Source organism: Neopelma chrysocephalum, unplaced genomic scaffold (genome assembly GCF_003984885.1).
Source record: "Neopelma chrysocephalum unplaced genomic scaffold, ASM398488v2 Primary Assembly neopelma1_142, whole genome shotgun sequence".
In the NCBI taxonomy this organism is placed as follows: domain Eukaryota; kingdom Metazoa; phylum Chordata; class Aves; order Passeriformes; family Pipridae; genus Neopelma; species Neopelma chrysocephalum.
In genome coordinates, this window is record NW_020897804.1 from 367,172 (window position 1) to 385,078 (window position 17,907).

General features: G+C 37.8%; 1 protein-coding gene across 8 annotated transcripts in view; it reads left to right on the forward strand.

The window, feature by feature from the left end:
- The window catches only part of LOC113975665 (DNA polymerase nu-like), a 108,998-nt gene that overhangs the window by 22,591 nt on the left and 68,500 nt on the right, over positions 1–17,907 (forward strand). For all 8 annotated transcript variants that reach the window (XM_027699897.1, XM_027699898.1, XM_027699896.1 and 5 more), the window contains 10 exons: positions 624–736; positions 3,295–3,452; positions 6,422–6,490; positions 7,919–7,979; positions 8,183–8,247; positions 9,040–9,123; positions 9,532–9,621; positions 12,729–12,785; positions 13,483–13,536; positions 13,757–13,822. In XM_027699897.1, coding sequence (XP_027555698.1) covers positions 624–736; positions 3,295–3,452; positions 6,422–6,490; positions 7,919–7,979; positions 8,183–8,247; positions 9,040–9,123; positions 9,532–9,621; positions 12,729–12,785; positions 13,483–13,536; positions 13,757–13,822 — 817 coding nt within the window. The remainder of the gene's footprint in view (positions 1–623; positions 737–3,294; positions 3,453–6,421; positions 6,491–7,918; positions 7,980–8,182; positions 8,248–9,039; positions 9,124–9,531; positions 9,622–12,728; positions 12,786–13,482; positions 13,537–13,756; positions 13,823–17,907) is intronic.

Here is a 17,907-nt window from a genome sequence, read left to right on the forward strand (position 1 = left end):
TGTTCTATTAAAAAATACTATTTTTCTATATTGACCAAAATGGAGCTTATAAAAAAAAGATACACATAATTATTAAATCTACATACTGATATATATAATTGGTAAAATCTATTTAAAATAGCATGAATGAGGGAATTATAGACATTTTGAAAAGGTATGGAAATAAATGACAGAGATGAAACATTCTAGATTTAAGTAGTGTACTAACACAAGGCAGTTATGGTAATTTAAATTGCCTAGTAACTTTTAAATCAATATTTTACAATGCTACAGTAACTTGACCTCTGTGATCTTATTTGGATATATTGACGTATTACAGGGATGCCAGTTGCTGTTTTGGATTAAGGTTGCATTTAACTTTGAGAGTCAAACAAGGATTTGTTTTCTTTATGAATGCATGATAAGGCATATCTGCTAGGATGTTTAATTTCTTATAGAATGAAGCTTCAGGTATTATTAAACTGAGAATTTATTATTCAAAATGCAATATTCTGTTCTTATAGGAATAAGGAAATGTCTTGGGTTAACTGTTGAGTAGTAGGTGCTAATTAAACGAATAAAGTATATAGATTCACTAAATGTAGTAGCAATATAGTGTGTGTTAATGAACTACTTCTGTGCAGGCAAGTGTTGTTTCAAATGCTACAGTGCAAAGTTCCAATAATTTGCTTCAATGCAAAAGATTTCCTGAGGACTCTACTTCAAGTTTATGGTAATGAAATCAGCTGGAAACAAGGTAAGTATTGAATCTGCGATCTCATCCTATAATCTCAGTGATTTTGATGTCTCTTGTTAAAATCCCTGGGTGTAGAAATAACTACATTGGTAGCTAAATAATATATTGAAAAACGGTTTAGTACCATGGAGAAGAATATCCCTCTTGGGGAGGATGTGTCCAGAGGCTTGGCATGTGAAGATAATGTATTTCTTCTTAGAGTAGGAATCAAATCATTGAGTAATTTAAGGATAGCTTCCAGTGGAAACAAAAGCTCTCGATGCAGTCCTGACTATAGCCGAAAAGGTCAAAATACTTCATGTTTCATATTCCCTAGTAAAAAGCTTCCTCTGCTCAAAGGAAAGGCTAAAATAAATCCCAGAGATGCTCACAGTTGTCAGAGTTAGGAATTATTTGAATGAGTACTTGTGTTTTTTTGATAGGAACAAATAAGACTTGTTTGTTGGATTTAAAAGCAACTACAAACAGAAGGCATAAGGTGTCAATATAATGTCTGTTTGGTTCCATGTATCAGATTCCTGCTGAGTGAGTTACAAAAGTAAATGTGACCTTTCAGAAAGGGCTCCCTCTATGGAGTCTTGTCAGCTTGTGTTCAGCATCTGAAAAGTTTTATCAGTAAATCACAGTAAACTGGAGGTGATTTAAAATCTGGTGGGAAGATCTACATAAAACAGCACTGGGAATGGGAAAGGAGGGAAGAAATGTCATGATGGTACTACCAGTAGTGATAGTTTTATAACCTTTACACACAGGCAGTACTAGGTCTAGATTAGGTACTAGCTGGTGCATGGGATTTGAATCTAAAGTTTCTAATAACCAAAAGAATTATTGTCTAGGTTTTTAAACTTTGGAAGTTGATAGTTCCTCACACGTTATTTCTGCTATGGAAAAGAAACCAAACAAAAACCCTCCAACAAAACAAACCAAACCCCTAAAAATTCTCTTTAGAGTAGTCCTGCAGCTGTAACTTGCATTATAGACGTTAAAGTTTGCTTTCAGGTAACTGAGTGTGTAAGGTTGTGTAGCAGCTAGGAATAATGGAGTAGGACTCCGGTTCTATTTTGTTGGTTTTCGGAAACAGGGCCATGATTAAGAGGGACGGCCGGGGGCATTCGTATTGTGCCGCTAGAGGTGAAATTCTTGGACCGGCGCAAGACGGCCTAGAGCGAAAGCATTTGCCAGGAATGTTTTCATTAATCAAGAACGAAAGTCGGAGGTTCGAAGACGATCAGATACCGTCGTAGTTCCGACCATAAGCGATGCCGACTGGCGATCCGGCGGCGTTATTCCCATGACCAAAAGAGGGGGGAACCTTCAGACCTTGGCTTCAGTCCATTACCTGGAAGGTGTATGCCTTTCCACCCTGCCCCCCACCCACGTGGTGCTGTGACCCCGCAAAGGAGCACTCACCAGACCACCAGGGAGAGACGGACGAAAGAGGAAGTTTATTGTGGGGTAGGGGTTTATAAAGCTCTTGGGAGGGTCAAAGGGGACCATTTAATGTAAGGGGTCTTACAAAAAAACAATCAGGTAGGGAGTTAACAGCCAAATAAGGAAGGGGTTAACAAAAGACCAATGAGAACACCTTAGGACATCTTCCCAGGACACTCCTGCCTGAGAGATGAGTAGTCTTACGGAGGGTGTCGGGAAGAAGGAGCAGTGACTCTGCAAAAAACCATCTTAACACGTGTTTAAACAACATTAAAAAACTTCTGATTCACCAGTCCATCTTTGGCAGGACTTTTTCCATAAATCCATTGCTACAGTGTAGCATGGAATTCTCTATAAATGTACCTGTGGGTCATCATTTGAACTAACTTAGGGGTTGCTGAAGAGGGTACTTAGGTTTATCTTTGAATATATCACAAAGCATTGTAGTTATTAGTTTTTCCTGGTCTTTGTAGTACTGCAGTACACATGTTGAAATTTTATTTCAGAGGGAACTGAAGCAGCACTGGGCTTGCTCCATGCTATCCATCCATGTGAACATGAGAGAAAGTGCAGTGTAAGGACTTATGATCCTATAGGACAAAAGGTTCTAGTTTTTGGAAACAATGTGTTGTACACCCATGTGTGAATTCATATGTACATTAACAATCTCAGTCTGATTACTGGGAAGCAAATCTCTCCCTGATCTCCGTTGGCAATTTTGTGGATCAAGTTAACAACCACAAAGTGTAGCAGTGGGAGACACTCATAAGCAAAACTTCAACTTGAAGTTTTCCAGTGATGAGAAAGAGAGGCTTTAACAGTAAATCTAAAGAACCGAAGGCTTACTTATATTTTAAAACTTGAAAAAATCAACCAGTGAAAAAACCCACCCCAACCTCACAAAATAACCCTCTTCAAAAATATTTAATACTGAACTTACTCCTGTGTAGTCATGATATTGACTATTTGTTACAGCTGCGAATTCAATGTTTAACATTTTTGTAGAGTAAATACTTGTCCTTTTATGAAGTGTGGGTACAGGAAAAATGGGCAAAACTTTAGAGGTATTTTTTAGTGTAGGGGGTAATATAAATATTTTGATTGTTAGAAATAACTTATTCTTGTAGTTGCCGATAGTGTTGTGTTGGATCCAAGGATTGCAGCATGGCTGATAAACCCCAGCGACACAGTTCCTTCCTTTGAATCTTTAATACAGAAGTATTTTGAAAAGCCTTTCTCAAAGGGAGCAGAAAATACAGATACAGGCACTTTGAGAAATGCATCTGTAAGTAGTTTGCTTTCAATTGTTTGTGGTTGGGTTGAAAGGGGAAGGAAATGATAAAAGAATTGCTTTTGCTTACAAAATGTTGCATGAAAAGATAGATAATGCTTTTCTAATGGGAGAAAATTATTCTATTAATACTACTTGTTGGAAATCTAAAGAAGGGGAAGAAGGGAAGGTTCCACTGCATTCTACCAAGATGGGATCTCATTCTCCAGGGACAGCTGTGAAATTTTCTTTCAAAACTGTAATGTTCAGTAACAATATTAATGTATAATCTTATCTTTTTTCTTTCCACCTCCCTGCAAAATGATTTCCAGCTCGCCTTTCCAAAATGTCTAATGCTGCCTTTTCCAGTTCCTGTGAACTTGTAGACTGTATTTAGTTGATTATTATTAAAATTTTGCTAAATTTCACAGCTGGTAAAGACACCACACCATAGGCTGAGGAACAGCACGAGTCAAATGTGAACTTCCAAGCATGTGAATGAAAAGATCTGAATTTTTATTCTCTCATTATGAGAGAATGTGTGATAAACTTTTCGAGATGTTATCCCCAGCACTATAGAAATTTCTTCCTATATCCTATTGAATATCTTCCTATATTCCTATTGAAACATATTTGCTGAATTTTATAAAATTTTGATGTCTGTGTTTTGGGCCATGGTGATCTACTGTGGCCTTCAGAGGTTGTTTGAATGATAAGATGATGTGCAGCAACCTAAATGATTTTTTTTTTTTGAAACTGTTCACTTTTCTGAGGCCTTGGTTGTCCAGACCAAATATTGCAACATGATTATAGGACTTCTGTGATTTAAGTCCACAAATGTCAATTGGGCTCAGAGCACGGACAGAGGTCATTGTATCGGCACGTACCCGTTGGTATAGACATTTCCAAGAAAACCAGAGCTAGTTTGCTTTAAAACACTGGCTGTAAACTGCAGTTCTTCTGAAGCTACTTCATGCATTAAGCTATTAGTGTAGGGAATGGACAGGCAAACAGGCAGAAACTATAAACTTGTTGGTTATTTCTATATGTCATGGCCCTCCTGTGAGTCAGAATCCTTAGTCTTGTCTCTTTCCTTAGCTTGACTCAGTCTTTTGTTCTTCAGGTATCACATCTGTTCTTAGTTATCATTTCTCAACTTTGTCATCCTGATTCCCAGCTCTGAGTTAAATACTGAAATAATATTTCCTTCCTGTCCCACTTCAGGTCTAGTTTGTTTCCTTGCCCCAACCTTTTTGCTGACTTGTTCACTCAAGTCCAAGTTAATGCCTCCTTGTAACATCCTGTGATTATTCCCCCCCCATTCCTTATTCCTTAATTTGTTACCTGGACTCTCACACTTCCTTTTTGGCTCTTCTGTTTGCTCAGTGAGTCCCAGTTCTTCCTGTGAATCCTGGCTCTTAGCCAGATTTATCTCTTCAGCCTTCTTGCTCTGTCCTTGCTGGCAGGTTCCTAACAGGTGTCTGTACTCCCAGAGGGATCTGTGGTAAGTGATACATCATGTCTAATCCCCCACTAATTCAGAGAAGCTCCCTCTGTATTGTCCTGGTCTTGTCCACCCACCATAGTCCTTGGAATGATTGCTGATTTATTCCGTAGCTCACTATTCACCCACACACCTTCAGCATAGAAGATGTGCTGCTTGTCTATGTATTTGTTGCTGTGCCAAGGGGATCATGGTCCATATTCCCTGAAACCTTTGCTGGAACAGGTGCTAAACATCTTACAGTTTGTGTCATTGCTTCATTCGCTGATGAGCATTGTTGGTGTCAATTGAAGCCTGTCACTGGGCACTTTCCCGCCCCCAGAATGGGATCAAGCAAACTGTCTGTATTTCACAGACATCTTGTTTGTTCCAGATCAGATTGGCATGGACAAGGTTTCTTGGAGACAGGTTGATGACTTTCACTGCAGTGTGGGCCTGCTTAAATTAGTCTGTCTGGGACAGAGAGAAGTCCTCACTCATAGGACTAGACTGTGTAGTGTGTTGACCCCGACTGGACACCAGGTACCCACTAAAGCCAATCTCTCACTCTCTTCTGCAACTGGACAGAGGAGAGAAAATATGACAAAGGGTTCATGAGTTGAGATAATGACCGGGAGAGATCACTCACTAAACACCATCACAGGCAAAACAGACTCAAAGTGGGGATATTAATTAAATTTATTACTAACAGAATCAGAGCAGGAGAATGAGAAGTAAAATAAATAAATCTTAAAAACACCTTCCCCCACCCTTCCCTCCTTCCTTCATAAGTTCTATCTCCTCCACCCCAGCAGTGCAGGGAGACGGGAATGGGGGTTACCGTGAGTTCCTCATAGGTTGATTTCTGCCATTGCTCAGGGCGAGGAGTCCTTCCCCTGCTCCCTGTGGGGTCCCTCCCGTGGGAGACAGTCCTTCATGAACTTCTCCAGCGTGAGTCCATCCCATGGGCAACAGTTCTTCACAAACTGCTGCAATGTGTGTTCTTGGAGCCAACAGTCATAATATCAGTGTCTGTATGCATTTCAAAATGGTATCCTAGCCACCTGAAGGAGGTGGCATGGCTCTGTGTGGAACACCTCTGGAACAGAAGGGATGGAAGTGAACAGTTCTGGCACAGGAGAGTGGTAGTTCTTATATGAGAAAGAAAACTGCAAGGAATTTTTCCTCATTTTACAAGTAGTAATAAAACTGACTTCAATATCAAAGGCAGTTTGATACTATTTCTCTGTGATCTGTGCAAAATGTACATGAAGGAACAGGTAAAATCTGGAATGTTCATGTAGTTCTGTGTTCATGAATTGGGTTTGTCAGAGGTCTAAAAACGTTTCTAAAATGTTAATGTGACAGGAGACATACAGAAAAACAGGAAAACTTATTTTTACAATTTGGTACCTTTTAAAAAAGATAAAAAATATAGAACTCTAAATACTTTTATTTTAGCAGTAAAATTATTGATTTATTTTTTATTTATTTATATCAGTATCAAAACTTAGGTGTGAACTTGGAGAAGCTTTATAATGTAATGATGGACCTTGCTCGTGACTTAAAGGTAAGATACGAAAAGAAGTTGTTCAGAAATAATTTTGGAAGTATTATCAGGAATTAAAGAGAGTTAGTCATGTATTTCTCATTCGAATTAGAATCTAGTTAAATAGAGTGCTTCAGTCCATACTGGTTTACTTTGGCAGTCAACATTTAAAATAAATTACCCATTGAATTTTCCATTTTTTCTAGAAGGAGGAAGTAGTCTCAATCTTTAGAAGAACCTTTTCCTCTGCAACAGTTAACTGAATTATCTAAATGAAGATTCTGAGAACAGGAAAGGTTCAGAATATTGTGACTTTTCTTTTGGTATTTTGAATCTGTATGTTACAGACTAAAAAGTGTTAACAGAGGGACAACATAATATAGCTGGTTTTTCCTATGTATTCCTTGGGTACAAAATCTCAGCATATCTTTTGCTCTAGGTTGTGTTAACCAAACACTGGTCAAACTCTGAACAGGCTTCCTGGCAAGGTGGTTTGATGCCCCAGGGTTGTCGGTGTTTAGGAGGCGTTTGGACAGTGCCCTTAATAACATGCTTTAAATTTTAGTCAGCCCCCAATTGATCAGGCAGTGGGAGGTCATTGTAGGTCCCTTCCAAGTGAACTGTTTTATTCTATTTTACCCCTTATTGCAGTTCAGGATACATCTCAAAAACTGTTTTAGTGGTTTGGGGTTTTTTTTGTGCCTGTAATCACATACCTGGAAAAGTGTCAGAATATTTAGGAATATGCTCAGGTGGAAGGTACATCATAGCTTCCTAGGGGTTTTCTTTGAAGTTGATAGTAGCAAGTGTAGGGCTTAGACCACTTGTTGATGGAGCCATAGTAATCTGGATATCCAGATTAATGTCCCAGCAGTGTGACAAACAATCAGTGAAGCAAGGCAGCAAGGAAACACAAAAGGTGCAGAAACACAGATCCAGCCTACAGGAGGAGTTTTTAGACAAGTCTTGCTCGGTGGTTAGAGAGAAAACAGACTTCCTGTTCTCTGTAACTAATTTGTACATAATCCTATAATTTCTTTATTTTCTTCCTAATGAAAACAAAGTTATGAATTATGAATCGTTGCTTAATTGTTCAAGTGAATAAATAAAAAGGGATAACCGTGTGTCCTATTATAATGAGGCTTGCTCTAAAAATAAACAGTTTGGAAAAATGATTTTTTTTTTAATATCTTTATTAGTATTCCTGTACAAAATGGTTACTGTTTCAAAATGTATTACTATTCCCTACAGAAAGAACTGATACAACATTTAGATACTATAATTTGCAATAAGTAGTATTTTCATGTCACAGTGTTGTCATATAAAAAGGGAATGTATAGAAGGTGAAATACTGCTCACTGGAAAATAGATGCACCTAATGACACTACTATGTGTTTTAAGATCAAAATTAGCTGGTACTGACAAATGTATTTATACCTTGCTTTACAGGCTCAAGGTTTGTGGAACTTATTTTGCACATTGGAGCTTCCACTTATCAAAATTCTGGCAGGTATGAAAGTTCAGTTCAAAATAAGAATCTTCACTATTTTCACACAACTGCTGACTATGCTCAAGTGGAATGTCATACATCAGAATATGAAGTGTTTTCTTAGTCTCATGACAGCTGTGTGAGTTTGAGATTCCATTTCTAAGAAGTATGTAAGACTGAAATTGTCAATTGTAAATGTTTTCAATGTATAATTGTATTTACAGTGATGGAAACACACAAAATATATGTGAACAAACAAGAACTGAAAAAAACATCTGAGATTCTGGGGGTAAATTTTGTATTTATTTTTTCTTTTTGAAATTGTATAGCATCATCTTTGTGCTTTTACTGAGGATAGCTGATTAAAAAGAGAAGGAACCTTTGTCACTTTTAATCTAACAGTTTGGGGTTTTAGTATTTTTTTTATTATAAATATAACTAAGAGATATTTACATTTTAGGATATTTCCCTTTTTATTTAGGAGAGTAAAAAAGAGATATTTGCTTCATTAGCCTTACCCCAGAACTGAAATTGCTTTGCAAATTGTACAGGCCCTTTTGGGTTATATGTTGTAGATTTAAAATTGTAATGAATCTTTCTGAACCTAGTTTTCAGTAGCCATCTTCCTGAGAATTGGCTCTCAGTGGCTCTCAGTGCCTCTCTTTGTAAACAATGCACTCTTTACAACTTACACGTTCTTTGATAAAAACAACCACAAGAGAATCTCATTTTGTAGCATAAAATCTAACTGGATTATCATAGATTACTAATTTATCAGAATAATTTCCATAGCTCTTTTTCTCACAGATCTCTGTAGTCTTCAGTAATCTAAATTCTTTTCCCATGAATGTTGGTAGCTTTTACTACAGTAAATCCCATTCTCAGGTCATGAAGAAAAATAGATTAAAGAGTATATAAGCAGTCTACTAAACTAAATGTTGATAGCTAACCAGCAATGATTACATAATATCAAGTTCTCCATTTTTAAATAAAAGTCTGATATCCTCATTAACCTAGGAATTAGCAGATATTGAAGAAAATAATAATGTAAACAGAATAATTCTGATGTACTAATTTACAGTTGCGGCTCAAAGAGCTTGAACAGGAAGCTCATCAAGTTGCTGGAGAACAGTTCCTGTTGACCAGCAGTTATCAACTCCGAGAGGTAATATTTGTACTGCTGTATTTATGTAAGGTGCACATTCTGTAAATTGTTATTGGTACAGAAGAACTGTAAAGCCTATATGTCCTTACAACTTCCAAATTCTTTTCTTCTATATGAATTATCTTATTTTCTGATCTTAATGAGGGACACATAGTTTTTCATAAATCTGACAATGTTGGATGATCTGTGTTTGAATTAGGCATTTGTTTTTAGTAAATGCATTACATTACTGTTTCAATAGCTCAGAAATAATAGCTCTTTTCAATTCTGTGTTAGTTCTCTTTGCTACAGTATGCTCTATTTACTTTGAAATGTATTCTAGGCTAAAGTTCAAGCACCAAATAATTATCCTTTCTATTTCAGCACTTGAAACACTGAAACATTTGTTACGTGTTTTTCTAACTGTAGGTACTATTTGATAAGTTAAAGCTGCATACGCTGTGTGAGAAACTTCACAGAACTGAAATACAACAACTCGTGTCCACCTCAGAAGCTATGGTGAGGGGTTTTAAAACCAGCTGCATGATTTATCAAAACTTCTAAGTTATACTCCAGTGAAATTGTGATTTGCCTAAAGTTTTCCTAATGATCTTGATTTATTTTTGTATTGTTCTAATTATGCTTTGCATAATTATAGCAGAAAAGCAAGATGCACTCTATGATGGGGAAAAACACACTAGCTACTGAAGCTAAACTTCAGCTATAAACCAGGGTTTAAAACTTTAATACCAAAATGCCTGTATGACCATCTTCTTCAAAGGAGAGAGACTTTCTTACTGGTCAGATTTTGGTAGCTCAGAATGACTGACTGGCTGAGTGACACAGACCACGGGTCATTAATGTAAAATCTGCTGTCAAAGGAAATAGCACCCCAGACTTCCTCTTTGCCATCAGGAGATTTGGGCTAAAACCATATTGTCATCTTTTTATGGACCCTTAACTCATTCATTAATTTCTGTAGGAAATTGCTTGATACCTGTGGTTTGAATTGAAAGTTACCACTTTCTTTGTATGGTTCAGTGTTTTACTTGTGTGCATGAATTTTCCTCAGTCTAACGTTTTTGTTGTTCCCTCTGTAGGGAGGCTTGCCTTCAGAAAAAATGGTTGCATTTGGAGTTAGATCTGCAGGATCTTGATATAATCTTGTTCCCTTACAGAAGCAATGAGCAAACAGTTTAGATACTTGATACACCTGTACAAGAGATCAAATGTATCTTTAGAATCAGTGTAAAAAATATCGTGCATATGAAGCTCCTTCAGTTCTTTCTTTTGTTAGTGTTGGAGCAGATAATTTTCAGCAATGCAGATGTTCATGGATGATCCCACACAAGTGCAGAAATCCGTCAAAAACATTTATTTAAAAATGAAATCAAGACCAAATTGCAGACTTCTTGGTAACTTTAGGCAAATGTGGATGCCCCTTTCTTTTCATAGAATTATTTAGGTTGGAAACAACCTTTCAGATCATTGAATCCAACTGTTAACCAAATACTGCCAAGTCCACTCACTGCTAAACCATGTCCCCAAGTGCCACATCTATATGTCTTTTAAATCCCTCCAGGGATGGTGACTCTACCACTTCCTTGGGCACCCTGTTTCAGTGTTTGACAACCCTTTTGGTGAAGAAATTTTTTCTAATATCTGATCTAACCCTCCCCTGGTGCAACTTGAGGCCATTTCCTCTTGTCCTGTCCCTTGTTACTTGGGAGAAGAGGCCGACCCCCACCTGGCTACAACCTCCTGTCGGGTAGTTGTGGAGACCAATAAGGTCTCCTCTGAGCCTCCTTTTCTCTAGGCAAAACACCCCCAGCTCCCTCAGCTGCTTCTCATGAGACTTGTGCTCCAGACCCTTCTCCAGCTTTGTTGCCCTTCTCTGGACTCGCTCCAGTGCCTCAATGTCTTTCTTGTCATGAGGGGACCAAAACTAAACACAGGATTTCAGGTGTGGCCTCACCAGTGCCCAGCACAGGGGAACAATCACTGCCCTGGTCCCACTGGCCACACTATTGCTGACAAAGACCAGGATGCCCTTGGCCTTCTTGGCCACCTGGGCACACACACTGGCTCATGTTCAGCCACTGTCAACCAGCACCCCGAGGATTTTTCCACTGGCAGTTTTCCAGCCACTCTGCCCCCAGCCTGCAGCACTGCAGGGGGGTTGTTGTGTCCCAAGGTCAGGACCCGGCACTTGGCCTTGCTGAACCTCAGACTATTGGCCTTGGCCCCTTGATCCAGCCTGTCCAGATCCCTCTGCAGAGCCTTTCTGCCCTCCAGCAGATCAACTCTTCCATCCAGTTTGGTGTCATCTGCACACTGAGGGTCCACTCAGTCCCCTTGTGCATATCATTAAAAGATCATTTTGTTAAGATAATAATAGCAATGGAATTCCTTCTTGGAACAGAAAAAGCCTCTGTCCAGCTGCACCTGTTTCTGATTTGCTGCCACAATTGTATTGCTGTAGTTTACATGGGAGTCAAAGTTCTGGAGAACATTTCTGGGGAAGGTAAAAAGTTAACATTTGTTTCTGAAAGAAGAAATTCCTTTAGAACCACTTTTCAGCCAAGTGCCTGAGCTACCATATATGATCTCAGGTAATGTCAACAGTATAACCATGAAACCCCCACACTACTCAACAAGAGGTTTCATAGATCTAATATGTAATCTTGTAGAGTGACAGCCTTGGGAGATGGGAGGGACCGGTGAAATAGAATGCATGTCATCTTTTTGTTGGAGCATAGGGTTTAGTGTTGTAATCAAAGCAATACGAGTGCTAGTCCAGTATTCTCTTTCCAATAACTACCAAGACTTGGTTAGAGAAAGGTAGGCTGAAACCTTCCAGTAGATAAATATCAGAGTTACTCTTAATATGTTGGCTCTCCCTGGTAGCAAGAAAAAAACATTATGCTTTTAAATGTACATTCTAGTACAGTTGCATCTCTCTCTCATCCTGGACTATTGTAGTTCCAGATATTTTTTGTTGTACTTATAAATATCCAATCTACATTTTAATAATTTCATTCTTTTTCTTAACAGATTTTTTTGCGGTTTCCAATAAATGTGATCAGAAATATACTTTATTTTATTGCTTTGGGATTTGACAATTTCTCTTGAAGTTTTCCTGGAACTTTTATTAGGGGATGAACAGAAGAAATTCTCCTGCTGTATTGTGTGTGTATAAATATGTGTGTGTGTGTATAGATGTATTATTTTTTATACTTTTATCATGTTCTCTCTTGCTTTGATGCTGCATAGCACAAAAAACAAACAAAGAACCCTAAGTAACGCACACACATCATACCCCAGTGTTTCCAAAGTTGTTGTGGAGAAGTTTTTATGTCTGCATGTTTTTTTGTCTCTATCTGGGACAGAAAGGGAAATTAAATGGGAAGGAGTCATCTCCAGCCTTCCTAATGAAGGCAGGAAGGAATGAAGGCTTCCTTGGGCCTGGGGTGGGATTGCTTGAGGGACAAAATTCTTTAGCCAATATTTTGTCCATTCAGCTTGTCAAGAAAATTTCTTGCTCCAAAATGCATTCTGTTAAGGTTTGTTTAATAATTTAACTTAACAGAAAAGCATACCAGTAATTTACGTTCTTGATTTTGCAGCTAAATAAATTGCAAGATCTTCATCCTTTGCCTAAGATAATTTTAGAGTACCGTCAGGTGAGCTGATCTTTTTCACATAATGTGGTTGCATTGAAACACAATTAGCAAGAAAGAGAACATATTCATAAAATAATTGGAAAACTGCAATATGAAATTTGTCCAGTGCTATAAAGCATACTCTTAGGGCAAAACGTTTATTTTTTGCGTTCTGAAAAAATACTTTGCGTAAAGTGAAGGAGATAACTAGTTATGGGGGATTTTTGGGTGACAAGCCTCCTGAAAATCCCAAACAGTCTAGTTAGTCTGTTCTCACACTTAACATATTGGGTTTTGAGTGGGTTTTCAGTTGGGTTTTCTTTAATTCCAAGAATTAAAAAAACAAAACAAAACAAACAAAAAAGTGTGGATTTATGTATGGTTTTGATTTTTGGTTTTGTTTGGGGGTTTTGTGTGTGACTTTTTTGTGAAGTTTATCGACCTGGGGACATAAGATGCAAAATAATCAATTCCAATAGTTAATTTGCTAGTATCTGCAAAGTCCTGGCTTTAGGTTATAACTGAGCACTTACCTAACTTATGTTAATAGGTTAAGCTATTTAGAGAGTATAAAGCCATTATTTACTAAGATAAAACTGACTTAACAAAAAAAAGGTCTACAAAACCAGTTCATATTCATTTGGAAAGTAAGATCTTTAATTTAAAAATTCTCTTATTATTATAAGCAAGCATTTATTTTGAAATTTATGTATTTTAGGTTCATAAGATGAAATCAACTTATGTGGATGGATTACGAACATGCATGAGAAAGGTAGAAATATATAAAGTAGATTGTAAAATCCTGAAAGGATTGCAGTGTTTACAGTTTAAGAACTTTTATATATGGAAAATTATAAAGTTCAAAAGAACTTTTGGGTTTATAGTTCTGATTGCAGTGCATTTTTATTACTGGTACTTATGTTAAATAAAATTTAACTCTGTGTCTTCATAATTTTCCTTTTTTTAAAATTTTTTACTTTACTTGATTACAGGGATTTATTTCCTCTACGTGGAATCAGACAGGAACTGCGACTGGCAGACTTTCAGCCAAACATCCTGTAAGTGACCCCATTGGAAGATTTACATTTTAATTGAAATGAAAAATTAATGTAATATTTTTAACACAAGAAATGTTTGTTTTCATGGAAGTGTAGCAGTTGCTGTATTGTGTCTAAATGGTGGACAGAAAAAGCATGTTAAGTGGGTGTTTACTCTAGAACATTTGTTCTTAGTAATACTTTCTGTTATCTGTGCATCAGAATAAAGATTATTACCTGAAGTAGAGAGGTACAATTGTGGGCCGTGCATGTACCCTCTGGACTTCCACTGAATACTTCTTTGTAATGAATTCCTGGAGTTCATGAGCCACTTGTAAAGGATCAGTGAGGCCTGGAAGGTGGGTATTACAGAAAAGAAGGAAGTTCTTTTCTTCTGGAATTTAGGTTCAGGCCTCATAGCAGTACAGGGCTCAGCTGGCAGTGCTGGTGCTCTGGAGGTCTTGCTTGTATGTATGGCTGTGACACGTGGGCTCTTTGTGCTTCCTCTCTTGGCTCTGGTTATAATGATCTCCATGTACATGCTTGTGCCTGAAACGTGTTTTATTTGGCTTTCTGGAGTGCTACAGGCTTGGATTTTCTTTTTTTTTTCTTTTTTTTCACCAAAGGGCATATTTGAATGTGTTCTATGATCCCGTTTCTCTGGGAGTTTGGGAAGCATGCTGACCTTAGGCTGTACAGACTGCTGAGGTCTTGGCATTCCCTCTCTGTCACAGGGTATGGCTGCATGGATCAGAGTGCAGGACCTGGTGTGGGAGGAGACAGGGCTGCTGAGCTTCAAGGGCTCAAGCCAAGGCATAGGTGCAGGAATAAGAAGAAAAGTAGTGACTGCCTGCCTGGGGATGTTTTCTGTTTGGTTTAATCATGGCTTTTCTTAGCAAAGACCTGACCTCTGGCCCTGTGGGGGAAGGGGAATAGATGCAGAGATGGGACTTGGTTCATGAAGGCCAGGGGGAATCCATGAGGCTGTTGTCCTTTTAACTTGTGCTCCGAAGTATTGTCAGTTCTTATCCATGAGGTTTGGGTACTGTATACCTGTCTATGCATGTCCCAGCCTTAAGCTTCTTGGGTACAAATGGCCTTAGGAGCTTTCTGCAGTCTTGAGAGAAAGTCCATGGTCTTCCCCAGCTCTGTGTGGGAGCAGAGATGTTGGACATGTTACTTTTGTTGTGACCACTTGGCATGGGTGGGTTCATGAGGCTCCTGGCAAGCCCTGCCTGGAATAGTGACTTTGGAGTTCTGGCAGAAACCTGTCCTGGGAGGTCACCATACTGGTGACTTCCTTAGCTCTTCTTTCATCTGCCTTCATAGTTCAGGTTTCATTTATATCTTCCTACCCTCGTGGTCCATATTTCCGTACAATTTGTCATCAAACAATTTTTAGGAAGTGCTTTTGCTTTTTGCTGAGTAAAAAACAGTGTTTAGGATTCTGAATTAACAACAGAGTGGAGAAGTGTTACTGCTGCTCTCGAATCTCATGCACCCAGATGGGAGACAGTGATGGGAGAGAATGGAAAAGATGATCATGAAGGTCCCAGTTTGCTGAATTTTGCGATGTGATGCACAGGCATTTCCGAGTCAGAGCTGAACAGACAACTGTCTTGAACAACCACATACAATATAAAGTGACCTTTGGCCCATCATGATAAAAATGACACAAAAGCCATTTTTCTTAAAAGTTGTTTTTCTCCGAAATAATGCTGCTAAAGTTAGCATCCAGGGTTGCCTAAGGCTGGCTTTTCCTTTTAAGGAAAAACATTGGCATGGCTTTTTTTGTTTGAAATGTTTATGGAACTTATACCATCTGTTTCTGAATCATTTATTGATATAGAAGATATACTGCAGTGCCCAGTCACTTTGCTAAGTGTTAAAGGATTGGGAAGGTTCTTGCCAGAAATCATAAATATTGAAGATATTTTTGCAGTTACTATGATATTGTGTCAAGTTTTGGCTGAATATTTGCTGAGGTAGTTTATTTTTAACTGTTTTAAAATGCTTTAAGAAGTGATTAAAGCAAAAGATAAGTGTGAATCAGATACACTGAGAATTCAAATAGAAAAAACATCCCATTTGCTGCAGTGGCTGTGAGAGATGAGGTTCCAAACAAAGATTTCTTTATCTTTCTTTTCTTTTGTAAAGGTAGTGAATCTATCAGTCCTTTTTCCTTTAAGGCATTCAATGGAGTCCAGGAAGGATTTACTTATAGGTTTAAGGGGAAATGACTAGACATTAGGTACAGAGCAGGATTTCTTTTTCAGATACTCTACTGTGATCTTTCAGGCAGATCCACATCTGATGTATGGATGATGTATATTTTTGGCTCTATGTGGGTTTTTCTTGATAGATAAGTTTATTCACATGAATTTTTATGACTTCTGTGTTGTAGCGACTTAGAGGGGGTTTCTTAGCAGAACTTTACTGCAGTGGCTTTCCATGTATTCATCTACTTTAGTTTAACTGTGCACTCTCTTTCTTCTTGTTTGGCTTCTTCTTCTACAATATGTGTAGTGTATAAATAATACATTTTTCACAAATAACAAAGTGTTATTGTAGTATGTTTTTGAGTAGGGACACAGTTGATACTGTAGTCTCCTGCCTATACCGTTGTAGTTCTCTATTTGCTACTCCATGGAACCTGAGTATCTAAAAGTAAATATAAACCCTAGAATTCTTCAGTCAAATAATTTTGTAAAATATCCATAGGCTAGTTATTTTTTCCACTCCATGATGGATTGCTTATGACTATTAGGGGAATTTAATTAGGTTTATTGTTTGAATATGTTATTTTAAATTACTTTTTGTATAAATATACTAGTCTTGTCTACATTAGGATACTCCTTTATTATATTGCTCATAGATAACTTTCCTATAAAATATATTGATGACATTCATAAAAGCTTGTTTATGTTCTCCAAACCCATGTTGAAAACCTCTTTCCAGCCTCTCATGTTTTAAAGCAAAAATAAGTCAAGACAGAAGTGGAAGAGCATAAAGCCAATTAAGATCAAGCCTCTTTCAGAATGAACAGAGAGAAATCCTAATTTGAGATATAAAGATTGCATAAAATTGGATGTTATAATTTGGTTTAAGATGTAAACTTCAGTGCTAGAGTCAGATATTCTGTATTAAGGTTTCTTTGCTCCAGGCTTCTGCAGCAGAGAGAACTGAAATGCTGCTAATGAGTTTATGCGTCTCTACTTCAGAAGCTGTTTGTATCATTAAACTAAAAAGCATAAAGTGCTGGGCTTCAGGGGGCATTTCCTTCCTTTTGGTAACAAAAAGTTATGCCGAAGATAAATAAAATTTTTTACCTTCTTGGAACAAGTGGGAAAAAATAAAAAAGCTTTCCTATTTCGCCCCAGGAAAAATGCTTTTACAGCTTGTCCAAAAAGGCAAAGAAATAAAATAATTTATCTGTCGGTCAAAGAAACATGTTAGCCTTTAATTTGGAAAGCAGGAATGTAATTTGAAGGGGAGGCTAATTAGGGTATATTGAATGTTAACAAGCTTAAAGAAGGATCAAAGTACCTGAAATATTGATTATATCTCAGTTTCTTCAACAGACATAAATAAGATTTTCTGGTAGGGAATTCATGATAGAGAATTGCGTTCTGGTTTATTAGAAAATGTGTGTTGTAGACAGTGTTTGGAACATGAATAATAAATTACCCATCTGGTTTTCATTCTAACGGGAAAGACAATGTCTTGAAGTAGAGACCCCTCTGAGCAATTGCCATCAAAAATTACTCTCCTGTCAATTAACTTAGCAAACCAGTATTCCTGATTATCCATACTATATCTGTGCTACTTCCCTTCTGGGTTGTTTTTTGGAGTGAATGGACTAATTTTCTCTGAGATAAAACGGAAATGTCGTTTTGGCATAGTTTTGGGATTGTTTCTGGGCAGTGTGGATGAGATGCTGCCTGTTTGTCTCTCTTTCATGGCACTATCCCAGTAGGTTTTACATCCTTAGCATACCCACGTGTGCAGTCCTAGCAGGGTGGATTGACAGAACCTTGTTACCAAAACTATTGTGACAGCTCTCAACCTTCAGGCATTTTGTCCAAGGCCTCATTAAAGCTACAGGC